The 21,998-nt window shown below is 36.6% G+C and overlaps 1 protein-coding gene across 10 annotated transcripts in view; it reads left to right on the top strand.

The window, feature by feature from the left end:
• Positions 1-21,998, top strand: part of ERC1 (ELKS/RAB6-interacting/CAST family member 1) — a 294,250-nt gene that overhangs the window by 106,239 nt on the left and 166,013 nt on the right. For all 10 annotated transcript variants that reach the window (XM_042889766.1, XM_042889771.1, XM_042889768.1 and 7 more), the window contains 4 exons: positions 6,651-6,788; positions 7,915-8,055; positions 9,237-9,377; positions 21,719-21,912. In XM_042889766.1, coding sequence (XP_042745700.1) covers positions 6,651-6,788; positions 7,915-8,055; positions 9,237-9,377; positions 21,719-21,912 — 614 coding nt within the window. The remainder of the gene's footprint in view (positions 1-6,650; positions 6,789-7,914; positions 8,056-9,236; positions 9,378-21,718; positions 21,913-21,998) is intronic.

Here is a 21,998-nt window from a genome sequence, read left to right on the forward strand (position 1 = left end):
GTTTAAATGCTGTCTTATGTTGGGAATGCAACAGTACAGGAAAAAAAAATGCTACTCAGAAGATACTATAATTGTAATTCGGCTTATGGCACCAATTCTTGTCAGTTCTCTTTTATAGTCTGTCAGCAAACCAGCACTACCAGAGAAAGATTAAATATGCAAAGGAAAGGAGAACAGCAGAAAGCAAAGGGATGGAGGTGTCTTTAGAGATTATTTCTGTGTAAGCATAAATGAGTATTTTCTTGTTGATCCAAATCTACTTGCAGTGCACCTTTTCGTGGAAAAAAAAACACTGAAAATAGTCTGTTGAATCAGTGTCAAGTTTGCATCTTCACCACGTGTACAAAATAATGAACCATCTATACAAATTATTATCTCAAGCTTTGTTGTAGTAGCACTAATTTCTCCAGAGTTTGTTTTGTTTTTTCAATCTTCCTGCACAAATGTGAATGCAAAGTTAGGTCGAGAATAACCCATTGATTCTGTTAGGTGTCTTGCAATTCTTCCCCTTTTTTAAGCTTTCTTATCGCTTTGTAACCATTACTTCCTTTTGAACCTGAAGCAATATACCTGTTTGTAGTCCATGCAAGCATTTATTTGACATTGAGTTGTTTTTTAAATAGAAATCATAATAGATTCTTTAAGCTTTCTAAGCTACGTAGCCACAAAATATTTTATTTGTAAAGCTAAGCAGGTAGGAACTTGCTAATATCAACTGATTTTCATCAGATCTTGAGAATAAAAAATGCAGAAAGTTTTCATCTTGTTAAAGAGCAAGCTTTTTTGTTTTTGTTTTTTTTTTCTCCTTTGGAAGCTATTCTTAACTATAACTGGGTTTAAATGGTGGTCAGTAAGATTGTACCGTGTATGATATACCACTACGCTGGAGTTTCCCAATCTTAAATTCTCTTTCAGCCATGTCCTCCTCCATACTCTTTCCATCCCTTTAGACTGCTTTTCTCTCTTAAGCCACTGCAGATCAAAGTGTAGCAGAATCCCACTGTTCTCATATATTATGGAATCCCACTATACTATGTTCTGCAGAATCAGGGCATTCCCAAAGTACAGTGATATTCTGATGTGATGTTGCAAAGACAATAATGTTCCAGATAAGCACTGAATTAGAACACTGGTAAAAAGAAAAAAAAAAGAAAAAAGAAAAAAAAAAAGAGAAAACTTACATGTGAGGAAAAATAAAAAGTGATCAAGGAGTAGCACAATTTGTATAAGCAGAACAGATTTATCGGTTAACTGAACAGTTCACTGTCTGCATTGAAGTGTTACCCGGGGCTCTAGAATTTGAAGTTCTTTAAGAAAACTTAAATATACTTAGAGGTCAATACTGGGGCCAATGCTCTTTAACATCTTCACCAGTAACATCGACAGCGGGATTCAGTGCACTTTCAGCAAGTTTGCAGATGATGCTGTGTGGTATCTGAGACACGTCTGACGGATGGGATGCCATTCAGAGAGACCCAGACAGGTTCAAGCAGTGGAATCAGGAGAACCTCCTGAGGTTCAGCAAAGCCAAATGCAAGGTCTTGAACCTGGGTCATGGCAACTTCCACTGTCTCTGTAAGCTGATGGATGTAAGGGTGGAGCATAGCCCTGCCGAAAAGGACCTGGAAGCACTGGTGGATGGCAAGCTGAGCATGAGCCAGCAATGTGCCCTCACAGCCCAGAAAGCCAACCGTATCCTGGGCTGCGTCAAAAGAAATGTGGCCAACAGGTGAGGGAGGTGATCCTGCCCCTCTATTCTGCAGTGCTGAGACCTCACCTGGAGTGCTGCATCCAGGTGTGGAGTCCTCAGTACAGGAGAGATGTGGGCCTGTTGGAGTGCATCCATAGGTGGGCCACAGAAATGATCCAAGGGATGGAACACCTTCCCTATGAGGACAGGAAAGAGAAGGCTCTGGATAGATGTGAGAGCAGCCTTTCTGTTTGGAAAGCTTACACCTTATGTAATGCTTTATTTATCTGGACAGGAGTTCCATGGGAAAGATTAGAAAACCTATGAACTCATCTGATTATTTAGATTCTTTTTACAGTAGTGTTCCCATTGAATGAAACCTAGGATTGAAAAAGTGTGAGGTGTAGCAGTCTGTTGAGGTATTTTGCTTTTCTAATACAAATCACGGAAAACTGTCCTGTGTTACAATAATTGCCTTTCAGATGTGCAGTGTATATTAAGGAGAAGATGTCACGTTACTGGTGAAAATACTACAGCTAGTTATTCAATGCAGGAAACTTTCTCAAAACTGAATAAAAAGATTTTTAATTTAAAATTTTGCTTATATATATATATATATATTCCCAAATATCGTTGGACCTTTGTATTTCTAAGGGGATTGTTTCACTTCTATTCCTTATTGTCTTAGAATGAAAAGAAGTAATTTAATAGGGTTTTACCCTATTTTTTACGTGTTTATTTTATTTTATTTTATTTTATTTTATTTTATCACTTTATTTCTTTTAGAAGACAAGTAAAATAGAAAAGAGAAATTTGAATGTTGGAAATGAAATACAAATACAATTAATTAGGTTTCAGGTGATGAAAAAAGTTGTAATCTGTTGATCTTTGATTAAAAGCAAATATTTTGGGGGAGGAAAGAGTTATTTTCCAGTATCAGGAAAGAACTAAAAAAGAAATGGAATGACCAATTCCCAAGCCCACTGTGCTAATTCTGATATTGCAGTCACTGGTAGAGTAGAAATCAGCTTCTCAAATATTCTGTTTACACACATTGCATCATGGTTGTTGTGCAAAAGGTATTCTTGGCTGAAAGATAGTATGAAGGGTCTAATAACCTGTAATTAGAGGAATCTGGGAATCTAATGATCTTTATGAGTATTAAATTAAATGTAGCTGTTTTTTCTTCCTTGCATTTGCATGGACTTTTCAGTAGAATGAGTATTTGCAAGAAGTACCAGTGCATGCTTGCCTTTGGAACAGCATGCCAGAGGCGACTTCTTTTGCCTCACTGCACTTCAGAGTGGAAAGGGAAATAATTGCTTCTATGCAACTAGGGGTAAATCATCCAGGTTGAAACAAGATAGTACCTGACAGCAGGTAAAGCTGGAGAAAAAGATTTCAGTAAATTGTTATTGGAAAGGAAACTGTTATGCAGAAGATTCCAATGTGTGAACATATGCCTTCACGTATGCTTAGTGTCTAGGCTTCTAAAAGAAGATCCCTGTCTTGACCCAGCAAACTGAGTATGTATGAGAAGACTGAAAAATATTAATAATCTATATTTTTTTATTTTTCCTATTTAGATAGTTGCCATGTATATACATATGTATGCTCCTTAGGTTTCTAGGATACTACAGGGGAAATCTGCCGTTTTCCAACTGTTTCCAGACTAAACAGTGCTGCTTCATTCTTTGTCCCTTTCTGTTTTCCAGAGAGTTTGGAGATACCAACACATTTTATTTTATCTTTCACTGTGGACAAAGATAGAAGTGTTTTAATAATCTGATTTATTTCTGTCAGTTCTTTGAGAATTTGTTCAGAATAATTTTTTTTTTCCCCAATTTTTAAGATTGGAAGACCGTAAAAAAAATATGAGGTATATTATGTATTCTATTTGACAAAGGGACTCAGAGTGCTGGCAAGGATGTAGTAGTAAAATTCTTTCTGTTGATTGACTAATTGGATATGTAGAGAGTATTCTTTCTTTTTCCTTCAGCTTATATCATTCTGGAGAATTTATAGTTTATCTTCTATTTCTTACAGTAGCCAAACTGGATAAATACGTTTGTATCGTTCTTTCTGTGATTTCAGAGAGGGCATTTTCCATCTGTTATTATAGAAGAGTTTCAGTTTAGGCACATCAGTTGAGCTAGTTTTCTGTAGCTTAAAGGCATATTCTTGTTAGGGACCATCAGTTATCCTGTCCTTACAGCACAGCTGTAAGTAGCTTTGTTTTTTATTTGTTTGGTTTGTTGGATATTTTTATTATTTTTATTAATAGCTCCTGTCTATTAATGTGATTTGGAACAGTTTTGTATATCTTCTATTCCCTGGTGGATAAAGAAAGAAAACATTCATTAGTCCAGAATCCAAAGCATGAAAGAATAGACAAATTCACCCTTTTTATACACAGCATTTTTTTTTGTGCCAGAGAATGCTGTTGAAGTGGGACTATGCTTCAGTTATAGTACTAATACATAGCCATCACTTTTTTCTCATCACGGTAAATAGAGTTACTGAAACATGTAAATGTCTGCTGTGCTTGTGCAAATGCTTGTGCTGCTTTGGCAAGTATCTTCCATGTGCTGGCTCTGAATTATTTAGCTGTCTCTTGTGTGCAGTTTGGTCACAACAGAAAGTCACTTAGTCCCCTCTCCAGCCACTTGGAGCCTTTGCTGGAGCATTTCGCCTCCAGAAGTAAACACAAGTCTAAGTATAGCTCACACTTCTTTGTAGTATATTTTCATGGTTGGCTGTCTAAACAGCCAGGCTGTCTAGACAGCTGACGACACTGAAAGCTCCTACGGTCAGATGCAGCCACGTAGGCTGCTCTCAGGGATGTTACATCGTTGGTGTCTGCATAGGTGGGCGCCAGTAGAGCTTCTCATTCAGAACAGCTGAGCTGTCTCTGAAGCTCCCTGTGCTCCAAGCCTATGCTAGTGGCACGTTAAATAATACACATTTAAAAAGAAGCAGGAATTTATGGTTATTGCAGAGTCTGCTTTTTTTTGGTGCTTTTCAAAATTTGCTTTATGGTGTTACTTGTACTGTGCTCAGTCTTAAACTTTGAGAAAAACTTGGAAGCCTAATGCTTTTCCTCTCTGAGGAAATAATGACGAAGATAAACTAAGATCAATTTCAGTCCATTCCTTAAAAATTGAAATAAATATATACATATGTTCACACACAGCTCTGCTATCAATAAGACATAGATTGTGTACAAAGCTGGATCATAAGTTTACATGTGCTTGCATAAGAGAAATAAAAAACACCAACCTGATAGAGAATGTTCTACCAGGAGACTTTTTCAGTGGCCCTGGGTTACTAAGGACCGTTAGTAAAGGTTTGTCTGGATTAGGAGGTGGTTCTTTCTCTTAGCTTTCATGTGTAATGCATTTACCACTTTTTGTGACTGGGTGTTTAGCCTCCTACAAAATATTTTAGACATATCTTTACTTATCTAGACTATTTTCTAAACCACTAGTCCAGATGTGATTGTAATAGGGAGCAGAGTAGTATTTGATGGTTCTAAATAACTATTTGCTCTGTAATCACAGCAGCTCAGTCTTTCTAGGGTCAAAAGAAAGAAATGGGGATATTTGATGACCTTCTAACTGCTGTTAGACAAGTGAAGCAAAAACGCTGGTAATGCTTTCAAAAAGTTTCCTAAATACTGGACTAAACCACTGGGGTTGTCTTGTTGCATAAATTGATTTAAAAGAATATTTTGTCACAAATGTTTGGAAGATAGGTACCTTAGATGCCACATGTCATTCTCCAGCCTACAATATACGTTTGCTGATGCAAGATGAATCTGCCAGCAGCAAGTGCAGAAGGAAAATTCTGTACCCAGTTTAATGTTGTTCTGATAAATTTTTCTACAGGTGACCAGTATGTGCTAATGTGTCTGTTCCTTGTGAAGTGTGTGTATGCATAATATGAGTTCAGCACTTGGTCTTCTTGATCTGTCAAAAGATATGTTCAGAACTCTTAAATAGACTGAATTGTGCAACTGCAGAAAACAAATCCTGTATATTTTCTGTCCTGACAGTGATGTCTTTTGTTAGTACACCGTATAGCAAAATACTTGAGAGGCTCCAAGGTAACCCGATAGCTGCCTTTCAGTATCTAAAGGGAAGCTACAGGAAAGAAGGGGACAGACTCTTTAGCAAGAACTGTGGTTACAGAACAAGGAGAAATGGTTTCATACTCTTTTAGTATGAGAGGAGATTTAGATTGAATATAAAGAAGAAGTATTTTACGATCAGGGTGGCGAGGCACTGGCACAGGCTGCCCAGAGAGGTGGTGGATGCTCCATCCCTGGAGACACCCAAGGTCAGGCTGGACGGGGCTCTGAGCAACCTGATCTACCTGTGGGTGTCCCTGTTCACTGCAGGGGGGTTGGACCAGATGGCTTTTAAGGGTCCCTTCCAACTCCAAGGATTCTATGATGCTATGAAAAACAGCAGTGGAGAATGTGTTGGTAGCAAGGGAAGTACTTAGGAGAATACTACTTCACAACTTCTCAAGAGTCTTTTCTTGTTTATATCGGTAGTAATGGGTTTTTTGTTTATTTTGTTTTGAGCTTTTACTCTTTTATATTGTTATTACAGCAGCATTTTTTTGTAAATATCAAATGTGGTAGTTTCCTTCAGTCACACAGTACCTGACATCGTCAGAAATCAGACATACTCTTTGATTGATTGATTGATTTTCTTGGGGAACAGTTACACTTTCTTGCTCTGAGTTCTCTTCCAGTTCCTGAAAATGTTGCTGGTTCTTTATTATACTTGATGATTTTGATTGCATTGCTTGATGTTTCCATGTAGGATTACAAGTATTATGTCCTCATTTGTTTTCTTTGTTTTGAGAACGTTTTAAAGAGTTTCGTGCACTTCTAAGAGGATTTGGATGGAACTAATAACTGTTTTCTTAAAATCTGCTTTTCTTCTTTAAGATTGAAAATCTTCAAGAGCAGCTAAGAGACAAGGAAAAGCAAATGAGCAGTTTAAAGGATCGAGTGAAATCCTTGCAGGCTGACACCACCAATACTGACACTGCCTTGACCACGCTGGAAGAAGCACTTGCAGAAAAAGTGAGTATGGCAAGCTGCAATCTCTCAGTGCTGAAGGTCCTTCTGCTCACAGCCTTGCTACAGTCGGCTTTCCTATGTGCTGATTGGACTATGCATAAAAGAAATCCTTAATGCAGCATCAAGTCCTTTGTCTGCAAGAAGAATCAGCGTGATGCTGCTGCTTAGAGACATCTCTCACAAGAGGGCACTGTAGGATATTCTGAGTGCAGCCTGTACTGTGTGGTATCCACAGTGTGGGCAAAATGCTCCAGAGAGGCAGGAGGGTGGAGCTGAGCCATGAACCGGTTCTCTACAGCCATTAGCTAATTATCATCATCTTGTATGAAACAAAACTGTGCTCTTTGTCTTACCACATTCTACAGGGGTGCTGCTCGTGCTGTCATCTATTTGCGTGGTACATCTTTGGTACTGTTGTGGATGTCTGCATTTCAGTCTCACTTTATTTGCACTTTTATCATTCTTGGTGTGTTTTGTTTTCTGTTTGCTCAGTTCTCAGGAGATAGCTGACTGAGGGAGCAGCCTTGTCTGCTCTGTTTTGGTTTGGCAACTTTTTAGAATTCTTGTATTTTTTTCTTGATTCTCAGAGAACCAAGGTTATGGTGCCATTAGTCTGTCAGATCCTATCAATGTAAATGCTATGGTAAAGCTTTGCTAAGGTTAAGGTGTTCACTTGCAACCCTTCAGCTTTCTGAATAAGCAAGTCTCCATTGATATCTGGCATACTAAATTGTTGTTTTATTGCCTGCCACATATTGATCGTGCTCTCATATATGCACTACCTCCTTCTTCTGTGAAGGGCCTCTATGCTTCTAGAAAATAGGTTTAAATAGTAAGGAAACAGTATATACCGTATCCTCTGGGTTAATTCTGGTTATCAGAACCAGATAAATTTTGTTGTATTGTAACAGTACTGTAAACTTTCAACTGTACAGAAAGCCTGATACTTCTTAGCAATGAATGCACAGATTTTTCAAGTCAACTGTTTTCCTTCTTGAGGATCTATTATACAGCAGTAGAGAAGAAAATGACAATATCCAACAAACATCAGTGTGTAAGAAGTGTTGAATTACATTAGAAGTTGAAAGAATATGGGGGATTGTCCTCACAGGCTGCTTTCTCTTGTCAGGAAAGGACCATTGAGCGCCTAAAGGAGCAACGGGACAGAGATGAACGAGAAAAACAGGAAGAGATTGACACCTACAAAAAAGACATTAAGGACCTGAAAGAGAAAGTCGGCATTTTACAAGGAGATCTCACAGAGAAAGAGGTTAACCAGCAAAATAAATCTGTTGTATTACATTTTGCTGTATGTTATATTTTAGGTGAAGATAACTCTTCCTTCATTGTAACGGTCCTTCAACAAGTTTATCTAGTAAAATATATTGTTTGAGAATTTCTCAAAGCATAAATATTGCAGAACCATCTTTTTCATGGATAGCACAGTCCCATTATTAGCAGCAGCTAATCTTATTGCCAGTGAATACCACTGGTCAGCAATGAGTTTACTGGAGCAATACTTACGGAAGGTGAGAACAAGCTTGTTTATGTCTAAATATAGGAAGGGAAGAACACAAGTAGATTGAAGCTCCAGGTAGGTCAGAGAATGTATACATATAGTGGCTAGTGTTCATGCATTTGTGTAAATAATAGAATTTATTCTTTTTCCTGTCAAGAGTCCATTTTTGGTAATTAAGTTGGTTGTTTTTAAAGAACCAACTGGCTGGAGAAGTCAACTGAGTTGTATTAGAGAAATATGTAAGTTCCATGTTCCTCTCTTGGAATTCTAATATTCAGGTCTACTTCAGTCATCTTTCACAACTCAATCAAATGAAAAGGATAAAAAAGGTACCAGGCAAGTGCTACAATTTTTGTGCACATAGAAGTGAAATTCAGGAAGAAAAAAAAACAAAACTGTTAAGAAAATAAGAAGTTGAGATGTCTTTTGAAGATAAATTGCACGAGTCAGTGTCATGCCCTAACAGTTCTGTGGAAAAAAAACTTTCTGCAATCTCTGTTTTATATACAGTGACCAAATCTGCTAAATGTATATGATTTTTTAAGATGGTTTTCTTTAAAAACAGATAAAAAAAATACAGATAAAAACAGATAAAAACAGATAAAAACAGTTTTTTTCTTAAATTTGACTATCGCTGAAAAGCTATAGTTTGCAGAATGTTCTGTCCTTAAAAATAATTTTTAAATGGATTTAGACAAGGTTTCATTTTGACTCTGAGAACTTGAATTAAATCAAGCTGCCTTAAGCCAGCTCTGTGAACATCCAAAAAAATTCCAACATAGTATGTTTTTCTAAGTTGATCCTCAGCATCATGTGAAGGGATAAGAAGAAAATGATGACAAAAAAAAACCAAAAAAAAACAAAACCACAAAACCTAGCTATTGTACGTATGGAGTATTTATTTGTTAGTTATTTTACATCTTTTATTTTAGTCATCCTTACTGGATCTGAAGGAGCATGCTTCATCCTTAGCTTCATCAGGACTGAAGAAAGATTCAAGGCTTAAGACACTGGAAATTGCATTGGAACAGAAAAAGGAAGAATGTTTGAAAATGGAAACTCAATTGAAGAAGGTAATCTTACTTCATATTTATATATGTAAGGTAAATATCCAATGTTACATAGATTGGATACATTTACACTGAAAAAATTGGGTTTGTAAATTGCTTTTCAGTAAATACTTTGAAATTGTGTCCATGCAAACAGTATTACAAGCCAAGTCTATCAGAAAGTAACTTTCAGGCACTGCTGCTAATTTTGAACTTCATTTGCATGCAATGCTGGTACTATTGACTGTGTATATTTTAGCAGGTGCAAGAAATTAGAAAGTTAGTCTGCTTCAGTACAGTCTCCACTAGTAACTGTCCTATTAAATTGGTGTAACAACTAGAATTTCAACAGCCAAACATTTTGCATCTAAATTGTCAACATATGTAGGTGTTAATGTGATAAATGCAGGTGCATGAGTGGCACGTGGGAACGTGTAATAACAAATGGGTATGTCACCAGTGAGGTGTCTGATCCCTTGTTTTAATCTCACTGTGAGTCACAGATGGAAAGTTTGTAGGAGTGTGCAGTTTAGCAGAGTGGTACACTCTTACAGGCAAGCTAATTTATTTGAACATAATCATGCAAGTTATCTGTACTTCAGATATGAATAGCCCATATATTACACCTTTAGAGGAGTATTGATTTGATTTTAATGAAAGAGTACAAAACACATTAACTGAAATATTGATAATCCTTGTGCTTGTAAAATTAGAATAAGACAAAATACAGCATTTTAAAGAAATTTAAGTCTTGGATTACTGAGTCATATCTATTTCTTTACATCTAGCCAGGAAAATGAGGTGTGTCTGTGCTCTGTCTGGTCTGAAACTCTGTCCTCGTTCTTCAGATGAATATGAGCTTAAGTTTAGAGGCTACAATTAAGTGCTGCTTGGCAAGTCTGTTGAGTAGATTTTAATGCACTTGAGAATTCTACAGTTAAGCTTATCTAGATCCTTAGTTTCCCTTTTTAATTCTGCTCCACAAATTAAACAGTTCTGTTGGTCAGCAAAATAAAACGTCAGGAATGAGTAGTTGTGCACATTTGATCAATCTCTCAGGCTGTTTTCAACATGAATGAATCAGTATTAGGACATGAATTAGGGCACTTTCTTTTGAATTAGCATTTCACCCTTGTCAGTTTGTTAATAATAATGAGATGAGTAATATATTGTAGCAAAGATTCACCAGAGGTTATTGTAGCAGCTGGACGATAGTAATAATTTGTGGATACGCATGTAGTTAAAATTATTTGTAAGTGTAATTACTTATAAGTATATATACGTAGTATTAACTGAGAGAGAGAGTACATAACAAACGAAGTTAAGGAATAACAGTTGTGGAAATTCAATTATTTAGGTAATGTGATTTTATATTGCATGTTTGTGAATGTACTGCTTTTCACTGCTTCCCCAGAGATCACTTTTTTTGCTATATGCACACATTAAGCATCTCAGTAGCATAAGCTACTGAGCATAAGCTGGTGTGGAGCGTGACCAAAATCTGTTGAAACACTGCTAGATAGAAGATGAATATGCACTTAATTTGCCCTGCAATGGCAGCTCTTTATAATTTCTTTAGGTCTACTTCTGCTCATTTCATTTTGGAGATTGTATTTAATAACTGTTATCCAGGAACTTTACTTAAGGACACACTGCCAGTTCATGAAAACATATCTTTTTATTATCTATTCCTTTTGTTTCAGGAAATAATTAGGAGGATGAAATATATTCTTTTCCAGAGGCTTAAAATAGAAAAAGGATCAAAAGTACCTAGGCAGGGCAGCTATGGTACAAGCAATTGCATTCTTTATTTGGTTCTGAGAAAAATAATGAGTATATATTCACTATATTGTAAACACAAATAAGTTCTCATCTGTACATCCTACAAAAACCTAATCTCATTCATTCAGAATGGTTTCAGTTATGCAAGCTAAGAAAATTCATAACCTACCATTACCTATGTTCATTCCAAAGCTTGACCATTAATACTCTGGATGTCTCTGCTTCAGGCAGAAGCTGCTTGCTGGGACATTAGGCAATTATTTCCTTTGCAGAGAGCCTAAAGTACTCTCTGAAGTCTCACAGAGAGAAAATCATCAATACCTTTTACCTCACGAAAAATGTTGCAACATGTTGGGTTACTACATCTTTCTCATTTAAGGGAAAATACAAATTGACTTAAAAGATTTTTTGGTGATACTGAGTCAGTCCAGACTGGCTTTTTAGAAAGAAATTACAGCCATAGAACCTTGTGTGTTTTCATGTAATTGACTATCTCTCGCTTTCCTCTTCTTGTATGAAACATCCCACTTCTACCACTGATCCTCCCTGCTTTCCAGAACCAAGTCACAATTTCTCTTTGTTACAGAAGAAAATACAGTTAACAACCACTTGAATATATTTTATAGCTATGAGTAAGCTTAGGTATTTCTTTAATAACCTTTTCCCATCTGTTTTTAATTTACCAATTTTTTTTTTTTGTCATTTGCAGAGAAGTAGAAAAATATTTTTTACAGCATTTCTCTCTTTAAATACATTGCAGCTAACTATTCAGGCAGTTTGGCATTTTCAAGGTGGATTAGTTACTTGTCATCCTTGAAACAATTGCATGATGGATAATCCAGCTCCAATTTAAAGCTTTTAAAAACTCAGTTTTTCACATCTGCATTGTTAACCGTTGTAAATAACTGTCATAATTACCCTTAAATCTAATGGCTACATAATAGCATTTGGTTTAAAAATGAGTTAAAAATGACCTGAAGAATTTTATTACGTTAAGTATAATTATATTATTTTAGTGGGATTTTTTGTACGTGACACGTGAAGGAGGTATTCCCTTTTGTAGCTCTTAACAGCAAATAGCAAGAAGCTTTTCCTTCTAGGTTCTTTTCCTTGTGGTTTGAGTAGAAATGTGCCTATCATCACACATCAATCTTATTTCTTTTGCCTCTTTTTGTCTATTAAACAATTTGTTTACTTTCAGTTAAGTCTTAGCCTTAAAGGTTCAGAAGATGCAGCCCTGGAGCCCTGCTAAACCATTAGATAAGTAAATAATAAGGATCCTTGGAAAAAAACTCTTGCTAATCTGTAAAGAGTGAGTCTTAAAGAAATCATTAACAGTGCAAGCTTCCACTTCTGTGAAAGCCATTTAGCATTACTCTGAAGTGAAACATCATTAACCAAGTAGTGTGTAGGGGTGCTGAAAAGTTACTCATGTTGTTTTTCTTTCCGTGTCAGCAGTCTCTGTTTTCTGATTCTGTCCATCCAGTTCTCATTATTACTATTCTCTTTCTTGCTAATGACTTTTTTTGTAGCTAAAGAACTTGGGTGTTTTTTGCATTGCTGGGTTTCATGGGGGAATTAGTTTTCTAATAATACATTTATGGAAATCTGTGTGCTAAACGTTCTAATTATTCTATTGCCCCTGCTTCTTTGCGCAGCTGTCAGCCTACCACAAGGAGATACTGAGTGCTGAAAGAAAGCCATACCTCACTGCTGAGTGTACCTGGTCTGGTGTCATGCCTTAAATAGTCCCCTTTTATGCTGAGGTGGAGTCATTAGAGGGAAATCACACACAAGTGTTCTCTCCAAGCATTTCTCTCTAAGGTGTTTTTTATGTGAAGTGCAATGGTAATATTTTTCTAGTGAACAAGTTTTCTTCTAGTTATTTTAAGGACAACCTCTTCCTAGCCTTTTGTGTCTGATCTTTCTCAGGCAATGTGCTTTGTTTCATTTTGCTTTTCTAATCTGGAGGAGACCTCCTAACACTAGAATGTGTTCAGCAAAGATGAGCAGGTCTTTGTCCGTTTTCGTTTCCAGTGAATAGTTTTTCTCCCTCTGGAAATTTTATTCATTTGAAAGAGATCAAGGTTAGAGAGAAGAAAGAATCCCAAACCATATGTTAACCAAGTTCCCTTTGGTGCTGTTCTGGAGACTTTACATAAAAGAAAGTTAACAGTGATTCCTTGCCAGGAAAATACCTCTAGATTCGTTGGGCTCACTTACAAGTTGCTTTTTTTTTTTTTTTAGATTTTTTTTTTTTCTGCTGCGGTCTTCTACTTTCAAATTAAGAAGGATAATACCTTTTAGAAGACAGGAAAAAATGTCTGAATGAAGTGTTGACCCAATTTGCATGTTTCCGAAGATTTGGTGTGGTTAGTCTTATACTGGCTCTTGTGTTCTTTCATTTTTGTGAATAAGGATTCCCTGTTACAACTGAAAGTATTACAGATACATTAGTAGATGAACTAGAAACGATAAAACCTTTTTCACATGTTCGCAGAAGGTTATGAATTTTTATATTCTTCTTAAAGGGTGATAAATGTGTTTGCAGTATAGCAACCTAGGGTGAAAAAGGCTGCCAGGGAAATCAGGTTCTCTATTAGGAACAAAAGTAAAAACTCAGCAACTGGTTTCAGCATTCAGATAGTGTCAGTTGCTGAAGTATTTTCCCAAACTATTTAGTGGTCTTGTGATTGACACAATGAAACCCTAGAAATTGAAGTCCTGCCACCTGTAAAACTGTCACCTAAACCCAAACAGAGGAGTACAATAAGTATTTGAGTACTTGACAAAACTGTTTTATAATAAGAAATGAAGATGAAGTTTAGAACTCAGACAAGGGTAACTTCCAACATTTCTCTTGTTTCAAAAGCTGCTTAGTAATGCGTGCAAACTCGCACGTTGAGATTGTCTTCTTGTTAAATACAAGATGTAGCTATTTTTAAAACTATTTTTTTGTTGCATCTTTTTTTTTTCTCTCACACTCCTGTCTCCTATCCCCAACTCTCCCCATCTTTTCCTATCCTCTTTCTCCCTTTAGCACCCTGAAGTTTTATTGAGTCATCCATCCAAGCCAGTAAGTTCCCTGGCAAAATAAGAAGCCATTGCCAACCCCATGTAATTTTCTTGTGTGTTGCATGTGTATTCACCTGTGCTGTATATTTGAGTATGGTGAATTAATTTAGTGTAGTGGGTGTGGATACAAAGTGCTGTGATGCATCAGACTGGTGCTAGCTACGCTCAAAAAAGCTTTCTTAGATGCTTTTACTTTTTGTCTGTGTTAGTAACTTCGTTTTTGTTTGAACAGCTTACTGTTGTGCCAGTGTTTTTGTTTCCCTTGGCTGCTTGAGGTGTCCTTTCTTTTTCTTTCATTTCTATTGTCAATCCATTTTTAGACCAAGAATGTAATAGAATTTTCATTCAAATCAAGCTTTTTGTGTGAAAGTATTCTGTAACACTATGTACAGCAGCACATTAGAAATAATAATTAAGTTGGAGCAAATACAGGATTGCTCAAGAACTTGTCTAACCATTAATAAGCTGACAGGTACTATGTCAGTTTAATTTTGGATCGTTTTACCAACCTGCTGTTTGACATCAAAGAGCACTCCTTTCAAGGAGTGTTTGTATATTCATATCTTGGCACTGTAAATTATGTAATCCAAGGTGGTTTTCATCACAGCCTTCTTTTGTGACTGCGTGCATAAAAAATCGCGTTACAAAACTTTCAGAAAGTTGATATCTGTGTTACTTTTGACAATGTTCGGGGTAAATGTAGCTGTCTGTCCTGACTGTAATTGTCTGAATGTTGGAAAATTCCTGGTGCTTTTCATTTTTCATTTTTTGTGACATTCTTTGTTAAAAATTGTTTTATGAGAGTGGTTTCTATAGTCTGACTAGATTTAGAAAAAGCACTGTGTGTGACAGGGTAAAGTATTTTGTTATTGCTCTCACAAATAATAACAGAATCAATTAGGGCGTAAAAACTACTATACTGTATGTTAATGGTTTGGGTGTTTTGGTTTTTTTGTTTTGGTTTTTTTTTGCATATGAGAAAGTCATAGATACGCATCCTAAGGTATTCAGTGCACAAAGTTTAGAAAAGGAGTAATAACCTTTTCTTTAAAGATATAAGATTAGTGTATAGGGCATTTGAATGGTTACATTATTTAATATTTTATAGCAGAAATTTTTTTTCCCCAAAGGATTGTATGTTCAGGTACGTAAAGCAGCTGTCAGGACTTTCCTAGTAAATTGATACGTTTCTCCTCTTTCAAGTAGTTTGCCAGCCTCTTCTCCTATAGATTGCTATCTATTACTCAGTTCATTTAACGCATTATTTTCGGTAGATTCTGTTACTAATTTTGTATTACTTTTATAAAACTTTTTTTTTTTTTTTTTGTTAAATCTTTTAGTTGAAATTTCTTATGTTGTTCGATTCACTGAGATTTTGTTCATTTTTGTATCTTTAAAGAAGCTCTCAGCCATAACAGATCTTGGAAACAGTGTTTTCAAGAACAAAATATGTAAATATATTGATTTTTTGTTTAAATCTTTCTTTATTAGACTAGTAATGAAAAGATGTGATTCTCCCCCCTATGGCTAACAGTTAATTTCCTCGTCTGTTTGCACATGCTCAGTAGCAATATGAATTTAGCAATATATATTCCCAAATATTCCCCATGCACTGATCATACCCCAGCCTGGAGAGGGAGGGAGAACTTACTCTTTGCCCTCTGTTATCACAGTACCTTCAAGGTCTGGTCATTTGAATAGGCAGCAGCCTATGGAGACTCTTCACCAAATGCTTTATTGGTTCCAAGACGCGGGGTGACAGCTGTTGGTTGATTGAACCAACTGTGCAAATAAAAAAAGTCCCCAAACCTGGAAAAAAGTGGGAAGAGGAGAATGAGGACATCTGGTTGATAATGGAATCTGCCTGTAAGAAGAGTGGAACTTGAACCTGGCTAAATAATGTTGACAGAAGGTTGGGGAAAGGAGTTATGCTACCCAAGGATTGTTCTTGGTACAAATATGAAGGAGAATTTGTGTCCAGAAGAGCATATTCTCTATGAAATCTTTAATAAAACACAATTTTTTTGTGTCCCTGTTACTCTAAAGTCAGAAAATGTGAAAGGTGGGAACAAAGAATGTGTTTAATTCCCTTGTTTGATATAGTCAGTAAAGAGGCTAAGGTACAAATGCTGCATTACCTTAAGAGAATTTGCAAAGGCCATGTGGTGGTCTTTAAAGTTCACGCCTTATTCATGGTTCATCATAATGTTAACATCATCTCACGTAATTGAAAGCTGGGGAATGGAAGTTCCAGTTGGAATTTCCTTGTGTTTCAGCTTGATTCAGAGGAGGCAAGTATAAGGATGCTGAAACATGCTTGTGAAGACATCTGTGGTCTGGGCATTTCCTTTCCGCCTGTGCTTTTTGTGGTGGTAGAATTTCCAAAGAGCAAATTGTTAATGTTTAGTAACGACTATGGGAACTCATGTCTTTCTGATCTTTTCAGAGAGATACAAAAGCAATTAATATCTCTTCAAAAAGAGAGGAGTTCACATAGTCATTAATTATTTTGAGTAATTGATTCTCTTGAGAGATCTTCCTGTCATTTAGACTTCGAACCTTCTTTATTAAATGATTCCAATCAAATACTTGCTTATTCAGTGTCAGAAATCTACAGTGCCATTAACTAAGATCATATATTTCCTGGAAGGGATTTTTAAAGATTTTGTTAATATTAAGGTAACAAGCAGCTCCTTGTGACAGACTCAAGTTTGTCTGGTACACAGTGTATCAGAGGGCTCACTGAGCCTTTAACTTCTTGCACAACTCTTCAAAAACTGTCATGATATGTGACTTTTTAGAGCATTGGATACATGTTGTTTAGAGCCCTGGAGCTAAAGGAGGACTAAGTCTGCTTGTTTTCAAAATAGATAATTTTGTTGAAACTAATATAACATAATAGAAGGCTGTACAAATGTTTTATCATTGGAAAGGCTGCCTTCCCAACAGGAAAAAATAAAGTAGTTATACATGTTTGTCTTTTGCAATAAATTGTAATGATGTATTTTTGAATTGGTATGTACATTTACTGTTTATAGGAGATGTGAGGTACACTCGGAGGTAGGAGGGTGGATTAAAAAGCAATCTCATATTCTCGGGAACTTCTACTTTCTGACCAGAGGTTCTTGGCAACATTTGTATGTGAAATGTTAAACTGAATTTACTGTCTCTATTCATAGGTAAAAGTAGAAAGTGTTTGCTGTGAATTATTTGCTGTTTGATTTAGTTAACCTTTTAGGAATATTGATTTGGAATCTTAGTCATAGTGTTTGGAATTTTTATTTACATTTTAGAACTTTTAAATTAGATCTGAGCTGTTGTTTTCTTCTCTGCCTCTGACATACTTTAAGCTGTGTAAGATCACCTTGCCTCTTTATTAAGAGATTTTTGGCATGAGAAATACTAGCTTACAAAATTCTTTTCAGTGTGTTTGGCCTTCCTCTCCATCTGTAAATAGTGCTTATTTCTGCGCAGCGTTGTTCATCTTTGCTAGAGCTGTAGAAGTTAGCTTTGTCAGCTGGTTTTCTGTGGAAGCAATAGGAGCTATAGTACATTTATTTGAGGAACAATCGCTCTTTCTTTTATTCTGTAGGTACCTGAAGTGCTCACCCCATCACTTACATTCCAGATGGGGAATGATGGCCAGGAGCAGAAAAGCAGAAAGCTGTTAAACCTACTCTTAATTTATAGTCACTCTTAAGAAGTTTGAGAGCTAATCCAGTGTTAAATTTAACTATTCTCAGTCTTGAACTACATTGAATTTGAGGAGATGAAAACTGCTCAGATGAGTTAATCAAAACATAGCTTAAGAAGGTGCTACTTACTGGCTGAAGTATGAGCGTGGGTTTCTCACACAGATCAATGTGGAATAAAATGGGAAAGTTGAAAACACTCTTGAAAGTAACTTGAATTCATCTATTTGACTCCATACTGAAGTAGAGATGAGGAGCTAATGACAAGATCATTAGTACTAGTAACAGTTTAGAGGCTTAACAGAGCATGTAAAATCACCTGTAGTCAGTGAGCTCACTGGCCTGTATAGGCACGTGCTTTCTGCTACATACATCGCTTGTCAGAGGTGGAAATGCAAGGTTCCCTTCACCCTGGCAAGTTACTTTTTCAATTTATTTAATTTTTTTTATCATCCATTTATACATTTTCATACTTGCTTGTAATTATATTAAGAGTTGCAGATTTAGGAGTAAGTCTCAGTCAGACCTGAAAGCAGAACCAACTGCAATGTACTTTCTATGGTCGCTTAATCCAGCAGAATGTCTGAGTTCATTTGTCATTTTATACATCCATTCTGATTTCAAAATGGCTTCTTTTGGAATTTTTGTACCTGTGGTGGGCAGGGAAAGTTTTATGAGGTTTTTGTTTGTTTATTTGTTTGTATTTTACTATGAATATAAGAATTCATTATTTGTGTTCAACCTTTTCTTTTTTTTTCAATTTTCTTTTCTCTCTCTCTTTTTTTTTCTTAATATACTGCTGAATTATTTTGCACAATGTTACATTGGGAAGGTTGCCAATATCATCTGTTCCAGATCTTGATGTGAGTTTGTGGGAAACCTCTAAATGCATCGGTTCCCTCTCCCATACAATAAGTGAATCCAGTAGGATTTTAGATATGATCACGTAACACATATTTTGTACATAACCCACAAAATAGACCAAAGTCACTCAGTCAGTAACTCAGGAAGTGGTCTCCAGTTTACACCGTATCATATAACGTTCTTTTTGTGTTAGGTGAAAGTATCCATAATTATGTGCATTATATACAAATAACATGTGTTACACGTCTTAAATAATAATTTATGTTGTGTAAATAGCTCTTTCATTCTATAAGAACCAGGCCCACTGAGTTGTTGGCTAATTTTCTTAAAGAATAAAATTGATTTCTTCTTCTCAGTAGTGTCTCTTGGGTTGTTGTGGAGATGCTTTTATTAGCACAGAGTAATATAAATAAAGTCCTGGCTGTGGAATTACATTAGGTCTTGTAACTTACTTGGAATTAGAGAACTCAGTAATCCAGGCAAACAGCCTAGCTTTGCTTTTGTATTATAGAAAAAGTGTCTTGACTATCTGATTATATATTTTGGATGACATTGAAGGGCCCGGAGGAGTACTTGTTAAAACAAACAATTTCAGATGTTGGAAACATACCCAAATCTAGTACAAAAGAATTCAGACCAGTGTGTCTGGTGAAAAAACAGACTGTATACATTCTGTCTCTTAGGAGAAAATAGATACCTCCAGTTGATTTACAGATGCCCCTGGAAAATAGTATTTCCAGTTGCTGCAAAACAGCAAGTGGGAGGGAAGGATGGAGGTCTTGTTTGGAATTTAGATATGGTTGAAAAGGAAATAAAATCAAGTATTTCAGATTTCCTACAGGCTGGAAATTGTGATAAGGCATTTCAGGAACACCCAGTGTTGCTCTTTCAAAAACAAAATACGTTCCCTGATACCTGTGTCTGCTCAGTGAAACTCATGCACTTGTCTGTCTCATTGCTAGAAGTTTCTCCCGGCATCTACATTGTGTTGGCAACGTTATTTTGACTTCCACTTTCCTTTTAAACCCTTGGAATAGGCTCTTTAGTTCAAAGTGTTTATTTGGCATAGAACCATAGGTGGTCCTAACACCAAAAGGTTTCTTAAGTTCTCCAGCTCACCAGAGATGTGCTTGGAGCTGGAGCTGGGTCAGCAGCTCAGAAGCAGGATTTTCAGACTTACAGCTCAACAGCAGAGGTTCTGGGGGAGTTTTGACGTGAAAGTCTCTCAGAAGTGGGGAGCTTAAACACATAGCCTCCAGAAAGGGCTCTGCTCTGCTGAGACCTGTGGTTGTTGGACACTCCTGCAGAGAGACCTGCCCAGAAGACCTAGAGAGTGTCAGACATCTTCTTTCAGCATAAAGTACTGTCCAGCTCTTTGAAATTCTGCTTCAAATAGAACAGTACTAAAACTGTGTAGCATAGACCCTCAGGCAGGCTGCTGCAGGGCTGAGGCTCTGGAACATGACATGTTCCAGTATTTGGTCAATCCAGATCTGTGTCCCTGTCATAGTCCCAGTAAAGAAAGGCATGTAGGCATCCTTTAGTCCTAGAACACTCTGCTCTGAGATTCTATAGAAGTTCACTAGAACAGGGCCTTGGATTTAACAGAGTTAATAAAAAAGCAGGAGATTCCAATGTAAAAAATGTTGGGGTATGTTTCCTCCAGTCTTATTTTGCCAAATAACTGAATTGTTTTCTCCAAGTGTCTTTGCCTTTGGATGATTCTTCAGAAGCACCAGTTTCTAACCCAGAGGCTTATGCTGCTGCAATTCTGTCCAATTACCTTTGAAAGTAACAGAGTTCTGTACTATCAGACTTAGTCTTACTGTGCTTAGGAACACTGTTGGCAGCTCATAAAAAAGCACACATGCACAGAGGGTGAAAGAAGGAAAAGAGTGTAATGTTCTCTTGCAGGTTTGTTCCAGAGAAGAGAAAGACCTTGAGTCCACAGGCAGAAGCTGGATTGGCAGAATCCAGAATTGCACCAGACCTGCTATTCACTGAAACAAATTTGAATGGTTCTGAAATAGCATTAATTGATAGCAAATTCAACTTCTATGGTCAGAGGGAAAAGAGAGAAATGTCTTATGAAGGGAAGGTTTGCCCATCTCTCCTGATGCAAGCTGATAACTACCGTTTGGACACTGAAAATACAGTCCCCATTCTGCTGGTTTAAACTTGAGCATAAATACTGCCTTTTCTTTGTCTTTGCTATGTGTGGGAACCATTGAATTCATTTTACTGATGAATGAGGAAATCTTATGACAGACCAGGCCATTTAAAGAGAATAAATCAAATGGAAACGTATTTGCTGGAGTTATTTAATCTGATGCTTTTTGTCCCTGTAGCCTGATTTTAAAAGATATTTCCTAATTGACTAGTCACAGATAATCTCAGTCTGGTGTCACATTCGTATTAGTCCCAGTCTGTGTACCTGAAATAAGTAGCAAGGACATCAGTAAGAAGTCCTGCCTGTTTGAACCCATCTGACACTGCATATACTGATCTAATTGTTGAAGGCTATTAACATATGATTTGGTTTTCAGGATTGTCCTTGTTGAAAATGTCAGGTAACTAGTTCTAGAGTTAAACCACTGCATTAGAAGTGATTTTTAGGAATTTTCATGCACACTTTTGCTTTTCTTTTTCCTTCTTTTAAAGGGATCTAACTTTTTTCATATTTTTACTTCTCTTGTCAGTTGTGCTTCAGGTTTTTAAAAAACCGACTTAATTTTTGTTTTTTAGACTGAGTGGATTCTTGTATCATTTATGAATTTTCCTCTTCCTAGAAAGTATTTTCCCATAATTAGAAGTATCATACGCACAGTATGTTCATTTCTATTTAATAATTAATATTGCTATTTTGTTGTAAATGTAGTTTTGCATTCATTATAGTATCCATAAAGTATCTGTGTGTGAGTGAAGCGTCTTTTCTGACCCTTTTTCTTACAGGCTCATGAGGCAACTCTTGAGGCGAGGGCCAGCCCAGAGCTGAGTGATCGCATGCAGCAGCTGGAGCGGGAGGTAACGAGGTATCGGGAAGAGTCAAGTAAGGCTCAAGCTGAAGTGGATCGTCTTCTGGAAATCTTGAAGGAGATGGAAAATGAGAAGAATGATAAAGATAAGAAAATTGCAGAACTGGAGAGGTAAGGGTGATATAAAGTCACTGGAGTTAGAAAAGTGCTTCCTAAAGTTAGTGATAACATTCCATTTTTCTTATCTTGGAAACCTT

This window comes from Lagopus leucura, unplaced genomic scaffold, assembly GCF_019238085.1.
Source record: "Lagopus leucura isolate 7727_CA_CO unplaced genomic scaffold, USGS_WTPT01 Super-Scaffold_100159, whole genome shotgun sequence".
Classification (NCBI taxonomy): domain Eukaryota; kingdom Metazoa; phylum Chordata; class Aves; order Galliformes; family Phasianidae; genus Lagopus; species Lagopus leucura.